The 22,672-nt window shown below is 41.2% G+C and overlaps 1 protein-coding gene across 4 annotated transcripts in view; it reads left to right on the forward strand.

Moving 5' to 3' along the window:
* PPARGC1A (peroxisome proliferator-activated receptor gamma, coactivator 1 alpha) overlaps positions 1–22,672 on the forward strand; it is a 640,627-nt gene that overhangs the window by 532,666 nt on the left and 85,289 nt on the right. For 2 of the 4 annotated variants that reach the window (XM_004681370.2, XM_012724162.1), the window contains one exon: positions 13,264–13,443. In XM_004681370.2, coding sequence (XP_004681427.1) covers positions 13,264–13,443 — 180 coding nt within the window. Of the gene's footprint in view, positions 1–8,023; positions 8,080–8,108; positions 8,300–13,263; positions 13,444–22,672 lie in introns of those variants that run through there. The other 2 variants (XM_012724163.1, XM_004681371.2) reach the window with 2 other exon arrangements.

Genomic DNA, 22,672 nt, shown 5'->3' on the forward strand with positions numbered 1-22,672 from the left:
GTTGTGTTTTCTGCTCTTACTGTGTAAGCAAGAACTTGTTCTTACATGTGACTTGTTCTATTTAATAGAATTTGGGATAAACAAGATGAAAGCTTGCTGTTTCTCTGGGGCAACTACAGAGATTGATGGGAAACCCATGTAAGAAGAAGCCAATCTTCTCAGAGCCAATGTGTGTTGCTGACAGTATTATATTGCACAAGTTCGTTAATGCTTTTTTTTTTTTTTTGGAATCCTTAGGAAGTTAAATATCCAGGTTGCCAGGAAGGTGAAGAGGCTATTCTTTCAGTGAAGTTGAGCCTCAGTAAATTTTCTTGCCCACCCTTTCTGGACCATTTGCATTCATCCGAGCAAAGATGTCTTCCCAGTGTGCTTGTCTCTGTTAAGACAGATGTATCATTGCATTTGAGAGTGGGCAGGGATCTTGGATATAACAGAATCTGAACATCTCTGTTGATAGATAAGAAAACTGAGGCACGGAGCCAGTAAGTAATCTGCTTAAAGTTTCATCGTGGGCTATTGGCACAGCTTAATGAGCACCTGTGTTTTTCCTGCCTTCCTGCTCCTTCCATTTTGGGCTAAGTCATGGTTCATAAAGTCACTCTACTAATTAGATTGACTTGAGCCTCAGGTGACTGTTTTAAATCTCGTGAGAATGGTCTTGGCTCCAACCTTGTGATTTCTTGTGAAAATTCTCAATGTTTGAAACTGGTCCAGTCCCTATGGAAAGTAGTATGGAGGTTTCTCAAGGTATTCAAAACTGTATCTTCCATCTGATCCAGAAATTCACAGCGAGGTAGCTATTCAAAGACTACAAAGTCATTAATTCGAAGGGGTGGTTTACTGTGTTTACTGCAACTGTATTTACAGTAGCTGAGTTGTGGGAACAGCTGAAGTGCTCAAGGGCAGAAGAGTAGGTCAGAAAAATGTGACATTTTGTACTCATGTGGAATACTACTCAACTATAAAAAGGTTGCGCTCTTACCATTTGTGACATGGATGTGGAGCAGATAATACTAAGTTGAACTGAGTCAGAAGGACAAGGACAAATGCTGGATGGTCTTGCTTGATGAGGAATATAGAAAAACATAACAAAGGATCAGTCAAAGCCAAACCAGTAATCAACTCTATTAACATCTTATTCAAAACTGAGACAACCAGTGGAGGGTGGTGGTGGGGTAGGAGTAGGGAGGGAAGGAACCTGGGTGGTAGGCAGGATGGGAGAGTATAGATGACAGAGGTTTGAGCCTGTAGTGCCAGAAAAATGAAAGATGTAAGCCTACTTTTTACTTCAATATAAACTATTGGGGCGAGGGGGAAGCCATTTTCCAAATACTAAAACATAAGAATTCAAAATTGCTTTGAGCAATGACAGTCTCCAGTTATGTGGAGAGTTTCCCCAAAATGCCGCTCATTTTAATACCTTGATCCTGACATGTGTCTCTCTCCAGCATGTCAAGTTACTTTAGAAATTAGTTGTGATATAAAGTTAAAACATCTTCCAAAGTTCACGAGCAATATCGTGAGAATGCTACCCACAAAGCTGTGAGAATGCTACCTCAGAGAGGCTAGTGATAGAGTGTTCATTCCTGGGGATAGAGTCAGCCTGCAGGGGAAGGAGGACAGCCCCCTTTTCCTTGTGATCTTTGCAGGCTCGGGATGAGCGGCCTGCGTAAGAGCAGGCCAGTGACCACATTGGCACAGGTGGCCCGCATTTAGGAGAGGATCGTGTTCCAGAAGTTCACATGCAATTCATGGCCGTGAACCTCGGGCAACATTCTCCTCTCTTTCTCATCCAATTTCAGTGTTCTCAACAGGAGTCTCTAAGACCTCTTCCCTTCAACATTTTTGAAGAAGCCACATTTCTTTCTTCTTTGTATTACCCAGTTGGTAAAATGTCTTCTGGACAGATTTTCTTAATTGTTTCATCACACCATTCTTGAAAACTTTGTTGTTTCCCCCCTCTCCTGCGCTATACCTCTGAATTCTAGATGCTAGAAGGAAAGAAAAATGAGTACTGAATAGATGTTTTTCAGTAAATAGCTGAAATCCCCTTAAACAAGGATACTTATATTTTTCAAAAGCACATTTAACTTAATTGATGAAATTTTAAATGAGGGAAAAAAATGACAATGTCATGACATTGTGGTTTGAGTCCCACTTAAGGTAGTTGACAGCTTCCCCGTACTGTGATCAGAACTCAGAGGGTTTCTGAGTGTACTGGGTTCTAACGTCTTCCAAGACTGCTCATGTGTCTTGTCGTTTGAGAGGAGTAGCTGTTAGACATAGGGTGATAAACAGAAATGATTTGTTTTAATTTTTCATGACTATTTCAGACTTGTGTTGGATATTAGGGGCTCTTTCTATTTGCTGCATTGTCTAATAATAAGCTATAACTGTAGATCTGAATCTCTAAATTTTATTTAATGATGAGTCATCATTATTCTGTTGAATTATCCATTTTTGACACAGCACATTTTATAATTACAAAAAGGCACATACACATAACAAAGGAAATTAAAGGAAATTATGTCATCAGCTACTATAATCCCTACGCATTCTCCTCATCCTCTTTTCTTTCTTTCTGGGTATATATATTTACATGTCAATGTGTTGTGATTATGGTTTTTTGAGGGTAATTTTGAATGTTATATAAGTTGAACATTTTCCCTTTATGCTATTAAATGTATTTTATAGCAGTTTTTAATGATAGCGTTGACTATAAATCTACATCTGTATCAATACAAACACACTATAATTTATTTAACGAGGCCATTAATGTTGGACCGGGTTACACTGTTTTCAATAATGTAAGTAAGGTGGCATTGACTCTCACAACCTCACACCAACAATGTTTGCATATATCCTCTTATTTCCTTAAATTTAATTTCTAGAAGTAGAATTTGGGGATTTAGGAAGATGGCCATTTTAAACATTTCTTATACCTAATGTCTGTTTCTCCTTTAGAAAAACTTGTACCTGTTTATAATCTAACCAGCAGTATTTGAATGATTTCCCCCAAATTCTGTGCCTGGTTGGGCTAGCAAATGTAAAGTAAGATGTTATCAAAAAATTAACTTAGAAATTAAACTAATTGCTTCTTGAGTTGAAAATGTATTTCCTTTTTACATCCCCTAATTGCTTCTTGAGTTGAAAATGTATTTCCTTTCTACATCCCCACTATTTTTGTACGTAGATTAGCTCTGTTGGAGTAAAGTTCATATATCAAGTCCTTGAAAGGTCTATCAGGAGCAAAGGCAAAATAAACAAAAGCCTTTCCAATACTTATCTTTTGGAATTAAAAATAAAAAAAGAACTTTGTTCATTTTTCCATTTTAAGACTCGCTGAAAATTATATTTTTCTCCCACAAAATAAGGAAAAATTGATCTCAGTAGTATCCAGACTCCAAAAACAAATACCAGAACTACGACTCCCAAATATTATTTTCAATTGAGCAACCCATGGATCTCAGTTTTCTCTGGCCTTCATTTAAGGAATAAATCCCTTTCTTACTAAGTGAACTATTATGTTATTGAAGTTCAGTAGCACTTTACATTTTTTTAAGTGCACCAAATTTAATAAAATACGTTGTGCTTTCTTTTCAGCCTGAGTTAAAAAAAAAATCACATTGCTAAATAATCCTATTGAGCATGTCTTGTCTAAACAATCAATAACACACTGTATTTAGATGAATTAACCTGAAATAATTAAAGTAAATGGAAATGTCTATAGATGCCTAAGTTCAGCAGAGTTAAAATATCACAGAAATCAGATCACAACCATCCTTTTATTAGCTCTTATCTGAGACCTCCTAATTATGCTTTCTGTTTAGATTACACTAGACTGCAACTCAGATTAATTTCCATATATATGTGTGTGTGTGTGTGTGAGTGTGTGTGTGTGTGTGTGTGTATAAATTTTAATGTTAACAAATGCCAACAGTGGATTTTTGAGGTTTGAGTTAAAACATTAAGCTACATTATTTTGAGGTGGTCTAGCACCTCAGTCTACTAAAAACAAATGAAATAAGTGACTGCCATCGGAGTGGAAACTGAACACTGACTTTCCTCTATTTGTTTCCCCAAAGTTACTTTGCACATACTGGTGTCAGCAGTGCAGTTTTATGTAAAATAGGACTGAGTGTCAGAATGCTGATTGGCTTCAGGCTTGGTTCCACCTACCCTGCTCCTGGCTTTTGTGTCCTGCAAAGTCTCAGCAAAATCTTGACGTGTGTGCAGAAGCTCCAAGTGCCGGCTCAGCCACTGGTGTGGGGCATGAGGGTCAGTTAGCCCCTGTAGGGATTAAAAATAAACAATTGGATGCCTGTTAGCAATGATTAACTTTAAAAATATTAGGATTCTGGGTGGACCTCTTTCCTTTCTCAGAGAATGCTCTAGGCAGGAGGCCTTCCCTGGAATGATGGTTTCCAGTGAGGGAGACATTTCTGAATTGAAAGTAGCGGCCGCAGGACCTGTGCTTTGGATTTGGGAATGAGGATTATTCTGCCATGCAAACTTCCCTTCTTCATAGAGGGGTTTTCAGAAATTTGCCTGCTCTGTTCAGCTGCTGTCTGAACTCTTGCTCTACTTACTTCTTTCAGTTAAAAATTGTGTACAGATCATTTCTGTGAGTAGCTTTGAGGACAAATTTAATTGAAGCGTGGCATAGAAGATGCTGCTTTTAATGTCTAACCCATGTAAATTCTGCTGTCAGTGTTTTCCTTTCTACTTTTATACCGTGAACACTTTCATTCTTAAATTTGTTCACATGTAGCTTGTTATATATAAGCTTATGAAAACAACAGGCAGCAATACTTTGACCTGTAGGTCTTTACTTCTAAGTCCTCACCCATGTAAAACAATGACATCAAAACCAGTTGTGTTTTGCTACTGTCTGCTTGGCTATTTGAAGAGGGGGTACTCGAGTTTGTGTTTAATTTTTAGAAGTGGGCATTGGTCTGAAATATGAAAGATGGCAATTGTCTTTTAGGCAGGAAATCCAGATGTGTCATACCTTATCAGCTGTTTGCTGTAGCACTGAATTATTCTCTTGTTAGCAGCTCTGAGGATAGAATCTCCAGCCTCCCCAAGCCTTTCCCATGGAGCGCCTTAGGAAATGTTAACAGAACTCAGAGGGGAGAAATTCCATCGGGGTGGAATCTGCTCTCTGTGTAGATATGCACATGATGTCCACTCAACAGATGTTAATAAATACCTCTTTCTATTGTTGAGACAAAATGGGGTTGATTGGGCTTTGAATAGTAATGGCTATTGAGAGGACTTTGTACCTAAGAAGGGTGTGTTTGAAGGAAAGGAGGAATCTGGATATTGAGCACAGTAACAGGGTTGTTAAATATCAAATTGTGTCCTGCTTGTAAGACTGTTTCGTGCCTTGATATTGTAGGTTCCTTGCGTGCCTTCCCGTCATCTTCCTTCTGGGCAGACCTTGTATCTCACTGCTGAGGACACAGAAAGGTTTCAATAGATCCTTGTTGATTGAAACCAAACAGTTGGAGATCTGGGAGGGCAGGGTGGTGGAAAGGGTAGACGGAGGACTGCAGGGAGAGAGAAAAAGAAGCCATCAAGGCAAAGAGAAATTAAATATAGAAACTGTCAGGGAAGCCAGAAAAGACTAAGGTTGGAGAGCAACTAACAATTTATGTTCTCCTGAGAAAAGAAAAGAGCTGGACAGAAGAGAATTTTTAATCTGAGCCAATTAACCAAATTATCAGACTTCTAAAATATCCCTCTATTTAGAGTTGTAATTTTGAGACTTAAAAAAAAAATACAGCAGGCACTCCGACTTGTCCCATGAATCTATTTTGATTTCTATTTGTACAATAATAGCAATTTGAGGGAAAAATTCAGTATGCTATAGTTTATGAATCATTTCAATGTTTTGACTTCTAACTAACCCCCTCTGTGATGGTGTAGGGAAAAAAGCACAGTTAAAACTATCTCTGGAGTCAGTGAATATGCTGATTTGATTAAGGGAAAGTGGAATTAGAAGATAAAAAGACAAACAAGAAAATCTCAGCAATACAATTTAAGCAGGTTAAAATATCAAAAACCTTAATACAAAGTGTCCTCATGTAAAGAACTTCTTTAAAAGGTGTGAATAGGTTTTAAATATTTAGAATGGATGTCTCACATTCAATGAACACAATTAAAAGTCTCAGAGAATATCTTGACACAGAGACAGGGATCACCTGATAATAATTAATAAATACCAAGTCTTGGTCAAGTGACCAATATTATTTCACAGTTGACTGTGTTGAGGATAGATTCAAGGACCTTTGCCCTGAATTTTAATAATATACTGTAGTTTTACATTAAATCAGAAAATAATTGGGATGAAAATTGGTGTTTCTTTGTGGGAGTTCACAGTCGTGCCACAAAGAGCAGGTATAAAAGCCTTCCTGAAGTTGTATTTTCCGTTCCTTCTCAATTTCAAAAATTAAAAGCACAGTAGTTTTCCATTATTTGTAAGAAGGGAAGTGTGCTGGTAAAATATATTCAGCTGTCTTAATATGGCAAGGCTTTTGACCATCTTTTTATGTCTAGTAATGACAAGCTGTCAATTTCATCACATTATTCAGAATTTGCTAACAACTTGTTGCAGACTAGCAGAATAGACAGATTTCTCATATAGAATTTGAAAGAACCAAACAGCCATGTGTTTTGTTTTTCTTATTCTTCATTCTTTCACTTTAATACTGGAGCAGTGCTTGGTTTCAAACTATGTTCGAGCGAGTCACTATATTTTTCATTATTAAGAGTTGGACAACAAGGTACATATTAAATGAACCTTGATAGGAGTTTAAATTGACAGTACTTTAAAAATTATGTTTAGATACCTGGAAATAATATTTTTTTCGTAGACTTCACTATCAAGTATAAAGAACGAGGCTCATTTTAAAAGTATATTTGGCTTTGCATTTTATAGAAATATATTCAGAAATATATAGTCATGTCATGTGCCCTTCTGGACCTCGGAAGGGTTAAGACAGACCTCAGCTATGTTTTGGGAAGGGTTTCTCGGCTCCATTTAGAACCTTGGGTTGTTATGGACTCAGTATCTAGTGTCATCACAAAACAGTTCTACCTGCATTAGCCCTCATTGTCTCAGGGTTGAAGCTGAAAGAAAAAAAAAAAAAGAAAAGACTCAAGAAATGAATATTTCCGCGAATAGTACGCCTGTTTTTTACCCTGACTCCTTGGATATTCTTGATCTCAAATGCAAACTGCACAGTCCAGGGCCCTGAGGTTGGAATTCAGTGTTTATTCAAAAAGGCACCCTAAAGCAGTCAGAGAGGAAATGCATGAACAGAAGGGAGCCGGGAAAGGAAGCTGGTCTGGGCACAGCAGCAACCACTGTATTTACTAACACTTGTTTTCTGCGAGCCTATGAGAAAAATGGAAATACTTCGAAGGAACCTGAAAGGATGGTATTTTTTTGTTACTCCTTCTCCTTATATGGAGCAAAACAAACTGCAGTAACATTTCAGGAGCTGGTATTCCCTACTGCCAGGGGAGGCTGACTTCTGGGTGGAGGAGTTTGTTTATACCTTAACAAACACAGGCTGTTTTGTTGATGAAACAAGCAAAAAAAAAAAAAAAAAAACCCCAACTCCCCGCCTTCAAAACTCCCCCCCCCCCACTCCTTGGAAAATGTGTCATAAAAATGCATCATGTGATAAGCTCCTGCTTAGTCCCAAAACCAGCCTGAGTCCACTTGGAGATCTGTGAATTCCAGTCCCCGGGGGAAGTACACATTTTAGCTAAGAATTTAGTGACTCGGTCACTAACAGGGAGCTTTGCCACTTGCTTGTTTGGGAAGGAAAATAAATTAAAAAAAGCTTGCAGGGGATTTGAGTTATGCGGTGGCGGGTCTCCGTTTAGAGTCCTGGCATTCAAAGCTGACTTTAGTCTCAGCGTGATGCCGAAAGCCTCCCAAAGTCCAAGTGTTTCTTTTTCCTTTGCGTGTTTTTTTTTTTTTTTTAAGCGTTACTTCACTGAGGCAGAGGGCTGCCTCGGAGTGACGTCAGGAGTGGAGAGCGAGCTGCACAGGAGAAAGGCTGGGTGAGTGACAGCCCAGCCTACTTTTTAATAGCTTTGTCATGTGACGGGACTGTAGTAAGACAGGTGCCTTCAGTTCACTCTCAGTAAGGGGCTGGTTGCCTGCATGAGTGTGTGCTCCGTGTCACTGTGGACTGGAGTTAAACAAGCTTGACTGGCGTCATTCAGGAGCTGGATGGCGTGGGACATGTGCAACCAGGATTCTGTCTGGAGTGACATCGAGGTGAGCTGGGGCTGGGCTCTAGGCACTGCAGCCAGCACTGAGGCCACCCTGGCCATGCAATCGTTCCTGTAGGGGGGGAAGGGCTTGGGCGAGCTGTGGAGGCAGAAAAGTAGCCCGGGCAGGAGCTGGTGGAAGGGAATCTCAATCTTATCTTAACTCCAATAAGTTTGCTATTTTAAGGCGGCTCCGAGATGCCTTGAGCAAATCAAAGCGTAGCTGCTGTCATCAGTATCTGTTGCAGTTGGGAACGCTTTCCATGTGCCTTTGGCTCTGTTTCTACTCATATGCAATATTTATGCTCCAAGATATTGATATGAATCAGAAGCTGAAGTCTTTCCAGTGGTGTTTAGTGGCCTGGTTGGAAAAATGCCATTTCTATTTATACTGAGATGAAGATAAAAATATGAAAATGAATGTGCTCAAATATAGTCAGGTTTGTCTCTAGTCTGGATCTCCCCCCCCACCCCCCTCTGTGTTCATCAGACACAGAGAACTCCCCAAATCCTAAATAATCCTGCTAGGCTATTTTAGATTGCTTCCCCCCTCAACCCCCCCAGAACACAAAACAACAAGGCCGGTTCCTTTAAAACTCCTGTATGTCGTTGAAAGATTCGGTCAGCAAATACCCAAAAATCTGCCTGACAGTGCAAGGTTTTCCATTAGCACTGTGGCCAGGACGCCAATGGTTAAATCTCTCCGTACCACGGAGAGCTGCTTGGAGCAGGGAGAGAATAGAGTTTATGCAGGACCGTGTGTGAAGCTGCTTGTGTAAAAATAGACGGCAATACATCAATTCCACAGTCTGCTGGCTACAATTCATACCGGGGGGGGAAAGCAAGCCGTTTCCTCGTAATCTCTGGAGTTTAGAGTGACTGACTGGGGGACAGGGGATCTCGGCGCGTCGGCATTCAGCCCCATGGAATGTTCTCGGAAAGTTTGGGGCAACTTGGGAAACGAGCAAAACTTTCTGTGGACTCTGGTGAGATGAACTCAAATTGAATTGCACGGAGAAGCTGAGCTGCTAACAGTGAGGCTGGCAGAGGAGCTGCAGTGCTTCCTCCCTGTGGCTGGGGGCACGCAGGGTAAGGGGGAGGAACCAGGGCCACACGTGATTTGATTAAATAAGATGTCCATGTGGTGCAGCGATCACATCTAAAGGAAAAATAATTTGGCCGAGGCCCCCTGTGAATGCATTTTTCCTCTCTAGCCAGGCATGGCCTGGGCTCTTAACTCTTTGCTGGGTGTGCAAATGTTGCTTCCGTGGTGCTTTGCCCTCTCTGGCCGTGGCAGGTTGTATTTGCAGATTATAACTGTTTTTATCTTGTTGTGATTGTTCGTTAAGGTGGACTAGATAGGGGTCATTCATATATCTTGAAGCAACGATGAGTCAGGATTATAAGTGACTTCAAAGTCCTAATTTTCTTTGAGCAGCTGGGGTGTCCTGTGGGTGGTTGTCTGCCTGGCACCCTGAGCCTCGGTGCCCGTAGTTTCAGTTTTCCGTCATGTATTTATTATTCCTGATGCTGCGAGGAGTTGACTGACTCATATGGAAATGGGGCAAATTTGGAAACAATCTTTGGAATTCCTGCAGTCATTTTCAAGTCAGCATCAGGACCATGTAGAACAGTAGCCTTTTTTTTTTCTTTCTGTTTTATCTTAAGGAGGTGACATCCGCCTCTCACTGTCCAGTTGTAGACTCGGTTGTCGGTGGGCTGAAACAGGTTAGGGACTTCTCTGGTGTGCTGACTGTGGCTGTTAGAACCCTGCCTTCCTGGTCACGGCTTGCGAATCACCTCCGTCAGTCTAAAATAGGACGAGCAGCAGGTAGCGTAGGGAGCGGCTGCTTTTTTGAATCATTAATGTTTGCCGTCATCCTAAGAGGTATTATGCCTTTTCGCACATAAGGGCTGCACAGCAGATCAGCTAATACAGGCCTGCATCACACGCGCTTTTCAGGGTCCTCCGTGTTACAGCGCAGTTTAATGAAGGCGATATGCAATAAGGTTGAGGAGAGTGATAGAGACAATTCACATGATATACACTGCACTAAGTTGTCACTCTTTATTGTCTCCGCTCCTCACCCCCTTCCTCCTGTCTTCACTAAGTTTTTTAAGAAGTAAGATTCCTTTTACATTAATATAATTAATGTGGTCAAGTCCACTCTTTCTTCTCTCTCTCTCTTTAAAATTTACCATCAATGGCACAAAAACCTCCAAAAGGTTAATGGAGAATTATACTTAATTATAATGATTCATTATCATCAGTGCAGTTAAGCTAATTTATTGTCTGCTCCTTAACTAAGAGAAAAGTCTGTTGGGGTGAAATAACGTACAATAATTAGCCTTTTGTGTTTAGTGACTGCTTTATCCTCTTAAATCTTATTATAAAATGAAGGCTATGCTTGTGAAATAGCTGTCATGGTTGCAGAGAGGCAGTAGAATATGCCTCTGTGATTGCAGTAAAGCACACCTGTTACAGATATATAGGGAAGCAGTAAATATCAGAATGTCAGATGAGGACAGTTACAGGACTCTGACTGTTAAGTCTGGCATCATCCAAAGGCCAAATATAAGTTAATAACAGGAACCTTTGCTACTACTAATGTGTTTTAGATGATCAGGATAATGCCTAGTTCAGAAGCCCCGATTTTATTAGCAGTCAACATTGGCAAGAGCGCAGGCGCATTTTTCAACCATAACATAAAAGCGAAAACAAGAAAGAGAGAGGGAGGAAAGGAAAGAGAGGGAGGAAAGGAAAGAAGAGGTGAATCACAGCAGAGTGAAATACATAAAATGGATCTGGCCTTGCCAGTGGTTTCCAAAAGTTGTTTAAAAATACCTATTTCTGAGCCACTAAAGGGTTTGACAAAGCCATACCTAGAGAGGGCAGGAGGGAGGTAGATGAAGTTGTTCAAAGTCTGTAGATCGCTCCACTTGCCAAACACAGATTTTAAGTCGTGGTCTCCACAACAGGAACTTCAGCCGGGTGCAGAGTCCCTGAATTTCCTAATAGATTTATAGTTTTTGTTGTTGGATTTTTTTATTTTTAGCTAAGTAATTCTCTTCAACCCCCACGAAATCTGAGTGCCTTTGCACCACTTAGAAAGCCCTCCCCTGTCTCTGAATTGGCGGTGTGGTGGAAGAGTTAAGGCTGTGTATTTGTACTTGGGGAAGAAGCAGTGTGGGCAGATCTGGAGTCTGGGAAGAGTTACACCCATAACAAAACATGGACATTATCCCAGAACAAACTCTTCTCTTCAGCCCAGCCTCCGCTTACTTATAAACCTAGTCCAGTCTACAGATCTGTAACTTTAGGCTAACTCAGGCCATAAACAAGGAAAGACCAGTGAAATGATAAGGAAGGCATTTAGATATGGAGGTTTGCCTTTTCTTTGCATGATCTTTGTGTCTGCAACTTGGGGTCCCAATGGGACCTGGAGGGGGTGGGCTCTACGGAAGAATCACACTGATTTTCAGACTCCTCCAGCCTTCCCATACCAACTGCTGACTCTCTTGCCCGGCACCTACTTCCCTGCATGGGGTTTCTGAACACGCTACTGCGGATGAACCCTGCCATGCACCTGCCAGGGATGACGGCCGCTGGAGAAAAACATCTGCATAAAACTTATTTTACTCAAGTTGAAATGCCAAGCAGAAATGCCAGCTTCGTGCTGCCAGGATGTGGACAAGTGGCCAGCCTCTGCCCTGACCTTGGAAGGCAGACCCTGCGGGTGTCTCCTCAGAGCGTGTCCTGCTGGTTTAGACACCTTGGTGGCAGGTGGACAAAGTCCCGACATCTCTGGCATGCCTGCCCTTCCCCCACCCAAGCACCCAAAAGAGTCCCTCTCTGCAGGAGTTTTCACACTGTGCAATGGGGACAGTCCTTCCAAAGGCACATTACCTCTCTGATGAGGGGTCCACTTTCCTCAGTAGGCATGGTGTGGGACAATTGAAAGATCATCTGCTCCATGCAATGAGATAAAAGAGCATGCCCAGGCACAGGAGATTATTTGAAACATTTAATATAATAAATTGCTTTAAAACTCCAAAGAAAAAATAATGGTTTTGGGTTCACTTAGGGCTTATTTTAGGGATACATAAATGATGGAAGTAAATTGCTGTGCTGCGTTGTTGTGGTTTTCTTTCCAGATATCAGGAGATCAGAATCTCTCTCACTCTTTCTCTCTCACTCTTACACACACACACACACACACGGACATGCACACACACACGGACACGCACACACAGCTCCTACTGAAAGATACACAGATCATATAGAAAAATGTGGCTTTTGTCCTTCATCTGAAGGAAGCTTTGACCTGCTGTGGATGAAGTCCAGAAAGTCATGAAAAGTGAAGTAAGAGTAAATGATTTAAATAACAATTCAAGAGAACCAATGACAAGTCAAAGGTTTGCATCATTAGTTGCTAAATGAATTGTATGGATTATAATGGTTCAAAGGCGTGTAAATGGAGAAAGTTTTCATAATTGAGGCCCCATGTTCTATTTTTTCATTTAACAATTGTTTCATTTTGTCTTTATTCTATATGATGACCATTCCAAGGTAAAATTAGACAGCATCCTTCCTTCAAAAGGATTATATTCTTAAGGATAAAGTGAACATTTACATTTGATTAACCGGAGAATTATTTCAACCTTTGTTCTAACTGTCCTAGTGGTAAACACAAATCCTGTTGACTACTAACTGGAAGAATCAGAGAAAGCTCCAGAAAGTGTGGCATGTACCACAGATTTAGAAGTCAAATTTTAGGCAGAATGGATCCTACAGAGTATCCTTGGAGGAGCAAATGACAAAAAAAATTTAAGATTTTTTTCCCTGATGACTAAAGCCCTAGAAACCAGCCATGCTGTTGTCGTTGCATTCACTAGGTTTAATTCCCATCACATGCTATTGCAGTTTAATCAATTCCTGCAGTTAATGAAAGCTTTCCTTGCCTCCTGCAGTGTGCTGCTCTGGTTGGTGAAGACCAGCCTCTTTGCCCAGATCTTCCTGAACTTGACCTTTCTGAACTAGACGTGAACGACTTGGATACAGACAGCTTTCTGGGCGGACTGAAGTGGTGCAGTGACCAGTCAGAAATCATATCCAATCAGTACAGCAATGAGCCTTCAAACATATTTGAGGTAAGGACATTTCTTGGTGAAAATGAATTTCTCATGGACCCTGGCATGGGCCAGACTACCATATTGCTTGGGCTGAAAGTTTAGTTGGGTCTCACTTTGGTGTCCTCAGAAGACGTTTTCTCACAGGTTTGGACCACCTTATTTTGTGGGAAAACAATGTTTGGAAAACAAATGGATTTTTTTTTTTTTTTTGAGAACTAAGGGACTAAGAACCCACAGCAGAGTGCATTAAACTGTGTTGAAATACTAAAGATTGTGCAAGAGTGACAACGAAGAACAAAAGTCTAAACCTGTTTATTCCTGACAGAAAGTGATGTCTAATTTAAATGATTGTAAAATATAAATGTGTGCCTTTCTTTTAAACCTAGGGCTTAGATGTTCCCCTTTCCTTATTTTATAAGGTAGCTGAGAATTTTTTTTAATTATTATTTTTGATCCTAACCTGATTTCACATTATGAAAACTTCTAAACTCAACTACTCTAATATTTACTTAGAAATTAGTCAAAATCAATCCACCTTTCAGTACTGAGAATTATTTCCTGGACTTTTGACTCCTATTAAAAGCCTACCCTATAATAAAGAATGTTAATCTACTCCTATTAAAGTTTTACTTTGAGAAAAGTAGTTCGCACAAGATCAGTACTGAGTTACTTGAAAATAGTTTTTTTTATAGGAGCAGACATTAAGTGAGGACTCTGGAAAGTGAATTTTGTCAAATCAACTAGTTTTCAGTATCACAACCGCCAACACCTCCATCATCAGCTAACATTTTGTAAACACTGTGTGCCAGGCTCTACCTGCCAAGACATTTCTTTTAATTCAGTGTGATTTGGTTCAACTCTCCAATCATTAAGAAAACTGATTTTATAATATTGAGTTGTTCTAGCACCAGCACACAAAAACGATGGATTTAATATATATGGAGTCATTTAAAAAAAATGACAGTATTGGCTCAGTTTTACCAGTACCCAGCACACAGAAGGTGTTGAATAAACATGTTTGTTGGATCATGAGTGAAGACGGTGATAGTGAGGTGAATAATAAGAACAGCAACCAGAACAACACCATGAAAACAGTTTGGATCTCTGGTGCTGTGTGTGGACCATCTCACTCATCCCTCAAAACAACCTATCGCTGAGGCACCATGGTCATCACTCCCATTTTACGTACATGGGTGCTGTGTCTCAGAGAGGTCAAGTGATTTTCACAAAATCACACAGCCGACAGATAAAGACTTGGGATTTGAACTCAAAGTGTATCTGTCTTCAAAGTGTATATCATTGATAAAAATAGAGTAACAGTGAATTTGGGTGACAGCCATCCTTTACAGAGACACATCAAGCTGCTTCTTTGCTCAATATATTTAAAAATAGAACAGAATCTTTCCTTTCAGTGTTGGTTGACTTGGAAGCAGGGAGAGCTGGTGAACCGAGGTGTCTGAACTGCCGACGGCTAAGATTTTATACTCCATCTGGAGCTTTAAGTGGGTCTTCAAGAATGCTGAAGGTGGTGCAGTTTGTAGTGGGTAGAAAGAGTCAGGTGGAGGTAGCACTGAGGGTTTGTGGTTAGTTACACTTTCCCAGGCTTCTCAGTCGGGTCTTAGAAAGTTCATGTGAGGACTTGGCTGGTTAGAACTGGTAAATTGAACATTCCTCATTCCGTACACTTGTCAGGTTACAGGCCCATTTTAAGTCATGCTGCATTAAATAAACAGTACTTAAAAAAAATGTTCATGGTCTTATAGACCTTATCTAAGAATCGGCTATTGCATATTGGGTAAATGCCATGTGCTTTGTAGATGATGGTTAGGGAGTAACTAAAGGGGGGGGTCATGTTGTTTGTGCCTTGTTGCTGGATGAGTTTCAAAAACGACCCCTTTGCCCATGACCTTCTGTATCTAGTGTCGGTCTGATACCTGTGAAAGGCACTTCACACCTTCAGGAGACTTGACTCAGCAACTAGTTATCTGGGATGTTTAATCTACACCAAGACACCCCTTTTGTTCCCTGGATAACTTTCTACCACTGATAGAATTGTTTTCAATGTTCTAAAACACAAGGATCATTCAATTTAATCTCTCATTAGGTCATTTTAAACCAGTGATTCTCAACTGAAGGCAATTTTGTCCCCCCAGGGACATTTAGCAATGTCTGGAGGTAGGTTTGATTGGACTGGAGACAGGAGTTTGCTACTGGCATCTAGTGGGTAGACATGGAGGGGGGCTGCTAAATCTCCTCTAATGGACAGGGCAGCGCCCACATTTGGCTCCAAGTGACAGGAGTGTTGAGGCTGAGACGCCCTGTTTAAAAAAGCAAAATGTGACTGTCACCCTTTTAGAAAATGCTAAAACTGAATTGGTCAGATTTCTGAGAGAAAATATTGTTAAGAGATAAGATATGAAGACTCAGAAGCTCTATAAAATTATTGGAATATCCAGGGCCTTCTAAATGATAAGTTAGGAATTCTCTTAGTGACAGACAGCAAAAGTGACTGTGCAGATAAGTCCCCATAACAGTTTTCCCTGATGTCACAAAACCTATTCTTCTGTGTCTATGCAAAGGGTAAGGTCATATGTGGCAACGCTGTTTCACACAGCTACAGTTCCCTCCGTATTTGCATGTAGACAGGAGGCCTCTACCCTTTGCCCGCTGGCATTAAACTCCTCTTTTCTATAACGGGAAAAGAAAAGTGGAGACTAAAGTTGTGACTTTCCTTGCAAAGAGGGTCCTCAGACAATGAAGTAAGCAGCCTGATGTCATTCCCAGGGCCTGCGCCCTTAAACCCTCACTGGGCACTGGGACTTTCACCAGACTCACTTGCTCACTTCTCAAAGCCCTACCTCATCACATCTGAAAAGGCCTTGCACCTGAGCAAGCCAAATAGTTACGGTCTCTGCCACCGCTGACCTGCCAATAACAAATGTTATCTACCTCAGATTCCCAGAATAAAATCAGGCACCTAGGAATTCAACACTTTTCCCTGATGCCAGGATCTCGTTGATGAGAACTAGGGGAAATGGTCACAGCAATCCCAAATGCTGATCAAATAAAAAGAAAGTGAAATCATACCTCGAACTTTCTGTGGCCAGAAGCCAGACTTATTCCTCTGGCTTCTTCATACCTTTGAATCTAAGTTTAAATTTTCATTAACTTTAAAAGGGGGGGGGAATAAAGAGTGAAACAGAATGTCACAATTTGGGAAAGAGTGGATTTCGGAGCCGAGGCGAGATGTGCCAACATGCCATGGGCCATGGGACATGCCGGTTGAGTAACTAGTCATACAAACGTGATGCCGGCTTGCACAACCTGGGCCTGGAGGTGTACATGCAGGTGCCTAGCTGTCATTCAGAATCCACTTAGGAAAACAGAACGCGCAGCCCATAGGTGCAGCCTCCAGGGAGTCTGACCCATGTGTCAGGAAAACAGGATGCTGTCCCGGGCTGGCCAGTAGCAAGATTTATGTTTCAGAATATTGCAACACAACTTCCTTCCCTCTCTTGCCTTTGTGCATTGTTTGAAGGAGGAGAATAAAGAAGTACTTTTACAGCATGGCACTGTGTAAGGATGGGTGGCATGGGGTGAGTTGAAAGAGCACGCTGGCTCTGGGGGGTACCTGCAGGCCTCCTTGTCCTGGCTTTATTCTAACAGCCACTTTAATGCATCCGTGGAAGAACTCAAGGGCAGCTTCAGAATGCAGCACCTTGGGGTTCTGTAGAACATGACGCGTGAAAATGTAGTTGTCTTCGGGTGATTCCATGTTAAAGTTCTGTCTACGCTGGTCAGGAGCGAAGGGCTCACAGCTGTCGCCAGCATCCTTATTGGGCAATTCTGGGAGCACTCAGTGAACTCTGCAGCTGTTCGGTCCCCGTCTGTAAGATGTCCTGCTTCTAGAACCCCGAGGGGATGATGAGTGGAAGTATTCAGAGTACCTGATCCTCCTGGAGAGAATAGAGCTGATTTTACATTTCTTTTAGTCATACCTAGTCAAATTCTTTGTAAGATGGGCATATATCTTATACTTATTAAAAAGTTAACACACACAAATTTTGGCTGTTCAGTGCTGTGAGCATTTAAGTACCAGCAACCTACTTGTACTGTGTTCTTAAACAGTAGAAAGTATCTATCTAGTAAGTGTTTGCAGCATAGTCGATGAGCTGATCATCATGTTTTTTACACATGGTCTGAACTAGGCTAGGTCACCTGCAGATCTCATATAATATAAACACTTTCTGCTTTCTAAAGAATTTTATATGTAGCTGGGGAGGCCGGATGAAGAATGTGAAATAATTGGCAAGGGATGTGAGATTGTGTGTGTGTGTGTGTATTCATATATGTTAGCAATTACAAAACAAAGCAAGCCCTTCCTTCCATGTATGATGCACAGGTATATTTAGGCATATGTTAGATGTATGTTATAAGTTACATTGAGTTGTCGGAAAAGTCATTATGCATTTTGTGCTAGAAAAATGTAGGGGAAAAAGGTCATGATTTCTCCAACAACCCAATATATATATACAATTGGCAAATATTGCAAGACTGTGTCCATATGCATGTACCTAGATGTGTGTGCATTCTAAGAAAGGAGAAAATTAAGTTATCAAGAGTTTTAAGAGAACCAGAGGGAAGTATTTTAATAATGAGGTACAGAGATGAGAAGTGTGATTTTCCAAAGAAAAATGTATTACTAGTGCAAAAACTATTGGCAAAAACAAAACAAAACAGGGGATGTAAATTTGAATCAAGGTTTAGATTTGACATATAGGAATTAGGGTGACATAGGAGAGTTTTAGTGAGCAATGAGGAGGTGGTAGAAGACTGATCATTCTGGGCCCTCCCTGGTGGCACAACTGGTTAAAGCACAGCACTATTAAGCTATCTGCAGCCACTACAGCCCCAGTTCGAGCCCGTGCTAGGGAACTGACCCACATGGTGCAACAGACCTCTCTTGACTTCCCTCGTCTGTTCCCCTCAGCAGTAGCTCTACTTGTCCTGATCCCCACTCTGTCTCTGGTGAATCCTCTCACTCTGCACACTGCTGGCCTGTACTCCAGTTCTTGTATGTATAAATAAATTTTAAATCTTAAAAAAAAAAAAATACTGATCATCCTGAGAGTTTTAAGAGCTTGGACAGCAGAAAGTAGGAGTGACCCCAAAGCAGGTCTTGTTGTGCCCCAATCCTGTGGCTGGCAGGTGCAGGAATGTATGTCAGCAGAAGGGGTATCAAAGAGGGAGCAAAGGCTTGAAGTACCTGGTAGGAAAATTCCATCGGTCTTGAGGAATAGGACTTAGGTTAGAGAGGGAGGTGGCAAGGTATACTAACTCGAAAATATTCCAAAGAGAATCAGGACTTCATGGATGTCTTTCCTGGTTAAGTTTCTGCTCACCTTGGGTAGAAAGTACGGAAGTACTGTCAAAAACTTGTGAGTCATTCTCAGAGAGGCTCTCCAGCCCCCTGCCGCCTCAGGGCCAGGGCATATTTAACCCGATCCACAAATTTACATGGTGTCTGCTTTTTCTCACTTGTCTCCTTGGAGGAAATTCTGCAGCCTTCCATGGTAATGAATTCCTGCTTCTGACTGTGCCTGTGGTCAGGCAGACTTTTCTATGAATGGCAAACTTCTTGGAATTTGAACAAAACAAACAGAAAAAAACTGGATATGAAAATCACCTCACCTTCATTTAATCATTGGGAGAATACATTCTCCTTTTGTTATGTGGCAAGACTGAATTCACTTACAATAATCACTTTTTAAAGATTTCTGGAATTTCCAATTTGCGATCAATAGATGTTTGTCATTTAAATTCAATTTACAGCCCACAACCAGATTTTTGCCACACTTGGTAATGACACTTAGGGAGAACATAGACTTCGAGTCAGAAAATAATAGCCATTTAAGTGGGGAGATAATTGGCTGTAACATAAGAACATTGAAGAATGTTGAAACTCATGGAGACTTATGGAGTATTTTAAAAATTTATGTTGTACTTATCTTTGCATTTGTAGTCTACCACAAAATTCCAAATTCTGGGTATAAATCAGCTAGATGTTCTTGTTGGAAAGTTGCAAATCAGGAAGCAACCATCTGACCTAGTCTGCGTGCTGTTTTATTTTCAACTTCTACTTGAGCTTATCTTGCAGAGCCTGCATGCTGCTGTGTGTGCGCGCGTGTGTGTATGTGTGTGTGAGTGTTCACTACACACCTCAGTGAAAGACTGATTTGCCTTGATCATATCTGCCTTATCTCAGGAACATCTAGTTTATCACCCTATTTCCTCCCCTCCATAATGCTGACCACTGGAAAAATATGGGTCAGGAGTTCTGACCCACAGGACTGTGTCTATTGGCACTAACCTCTGCTAATAAATAGCAAGTCACAGGATGCTGGCTACTTGACCAGCTTTCACCACCACTAACTTCCTTGGTATCCACTTTTGTGAAATTGCAGTTACAGGAGATGAGGTTGGCTGCTGTTTGTCATGGAAGTCGATCTGGTCCTTAGCCCTGTGCCGTTTGGGAAGTAAGAATCTATATGTTTAATTAGGCACAATGATTGTAGAATGTGCTTTTTTTTGGGTGGAGACCAACTAATTTATGTCAGGTTTGTTGGACATTCCAAGAAGCAGGTGAGCCATTTTATGGGACTCTCTTAGATGTCTACCTCCTCTAGATGTTCTAGGGGTCCCTGACGTAAATGTCATGTTGGATGCTTGAGAAGGGCCAGGAAAGTGGAGACCCACACTCATAAAAAGAGAAGCCTAGAGAATCAGGAAAAGTAGCTTGTAGCCTCTGAGCATAACTTCAATGAGATAAGTTTAGGTCCATGTAATAAAGATTCAGCATGTGGCATTGGGCAAGCTGTTTGGAGACTGACCATGTGCTTGTGCGGGAACTCCATGCCTAGGCAGTGTCTGTGTGTCCCCAGGCCCTGTCGCTATGCATTGCCGTGGCTCACCTCTGAATGAGAGCTCACCTCTGCCTTATCTGAATAAGGCAGATAAAAGGTGAACATTAAAGATGTTTGGGCTCTCCCTGGTGGCCCAGAGGATTACAGCACAGCACTATGAAGCTATCAGCAGCCACTGCAGCATGAGTTCAATCCCTGGCCAGGGTGGTGACCCACATGGTGCAGGAGACCTCTCCTGTCTTGCCCACGGCTCCTCTTAACAGCGTATTTCAGTCAATCTGCCTCTTCTGCTCCCCACTCTGTCTCTGGTGAAACCTTCCACTGCCACTCCCCACAGCTCACACCTCTGGTCTGTGCTGCAGCTCTTGCATGCATAAAAATGTTTTAAAAACTTATGTGTGTGTGTGTGTGTGTGTGTGTGTGTATGGCATTGTTAAGTGGGGAGGAGGGCTCAATTGTCTCCCATTCTTTCCTAACCTAGACTTCACATTTTTAGCAAGATCCCTTTGTTCCTCTAATTAGGTGTCTGTCTTTTTAAAAGTGAAAACTTGTGTGGTGGATTTCATTCAGTGAGTTGCTTGGGATGTAAAACAATTTTGTAAGGACTATTTCTTTTTTTCTTTTTTTTTTTAACTTCTTCCCTAACCTCTCAGAAAACTCTCGAGATTGTGTGCTCTGAGGTGTCGTTTGGAAACCAAGCAGGATGCTCTGCTTCACTGTAGCCTGCCAAAGATGCTGAATTACAAGTAGCTAGAATGAGAACAGGAGAAGGGGGAGAGACCACACAAGGAAAAACTCTGATTCTTGGCAAGAGTAAAATTTTACAAAGATAAATGACTTCTTATCCATTACGCCATTTGTCCCAAATGATGCTAAGAGGTACTTTTGTGCCTTTTCCAGAATGAGAGACTACTTTGCATAGTTTCAGATTCTAAACACTAATATGGTGTAGACCTGCTCATCTCCATTACTACTGCGAGTTATTCATTCAAAGTTCACGGCCGACTGGATGAATGAATTACCAGATCTGGCCTCAAAATGACTCGGTCTGACTTTGCAACATCTATTTCTTTTCCTCCCTCTTGTTGGGAACGGTGTTCTGGTGAGTGTTAATAGGCATTAGAGACTGAGCTCCTTCACTCACTGTTTCTCAGCTGTTGCTGCAGAAGCAGCATCTGTAAGTATGTCCCATTTTTTTCATTCCCTCCCAAACTTCTGGTCTGGGACAGTTGAGGGAGGTATATATTGGTCGGACAGGGAAAGGGAGGAGATTCAGAAATGAAGTCCAGGGGGGCCTGTGCCCTTCCCGGTGCCATGTCAGCATAATTTATCAGAGTCCTGCTTCAGCACGACTGAGTAGAAGGCAAGTTTCTTGGTGTTCCTCTCACAGAATGTATAGCTGGAGCTCTGAACTTTGAAGGAAAGCCTCAGAGCGATTTGCAAAGTGCTGGTGCTTGGTGAATACTATGTTATAGTTAGGAAACGGTCTATTGCTACCGGTTATACTTCATTTTTATTCTTGACACAGACACCTAAATCAGAGAACAGTAACATTTCAGAGATTATGGGAGCAGTTTGGGTATGTTCCAACACTATAATAGGATCAGAATTTTAAGGCCTTTTGTATTATTACCAATAGTCACTTAGTTTCTACTGCAGTGTACTTTGTAGGGAATTACAGCTTTTACTAAAAAGATTAAAATGCTATTATGCAAATGATTGCAGTATGTTATTATGTTTACAAATTAACATCCATGGCTCAACACACAAATTAACTAACTATTCTATCTATGTTATTAGGGATTTAATAAAGTAACTGTTAATAAAAACGGGTAGCTTGGAACACTTAATAGGAAACAATTGTGATTTAGCACAGAACTGGAGCATTGTGTTTCATGCTCTAGGTGATATCAGGGTAGAATAAAGTTGAGCAGGGCATGCAAAAGAACCAAGACTTTGTGAACAGGGGGATCCCCTGTCTCCATTGATGCCCTAGAACGAAATAGCCTCAGGGAACAGCTTACAGTATTCTATCAGTGCCTCTGGGCAAGTGCACACACAAACATACACTCTGTCTTCTATTAATAAACAGCTCATTGAAATGATTATTGCCCTCTATTACATGTTTGATATGTTCCATACACACGGAGAATACTTACATTATTCTAAAATGGGGTTCAGAGCAAATTTTGCTATGGCGAATGGGATTTAGCTGCAGAATATCACCGTGTGATAAAAGAGGAGAAAGCGAAGTTCAGACTAAGATGGCTTTACAAACAGCCTGCAAATTGCTATTCCTGGCTGTTCATAAGAGATCATAAAAG

The sequence above is a fragment of the Condylura cristata genome, unplaced genomic scaffold, assembly GCF_000260355.1.
Source record: "Condylura cristata isolate star-nosed mole 26May11 unplaced genomic scaffold, ConCri1.0 scaffold00012, whole genome shotgun sequence".
Taxonomy (NCBI): Eukaryota; Metazoa; Chordata; class Mammalia; order Eulipotyphla; family Talpidae; genus Condylura; species Condylura cristata.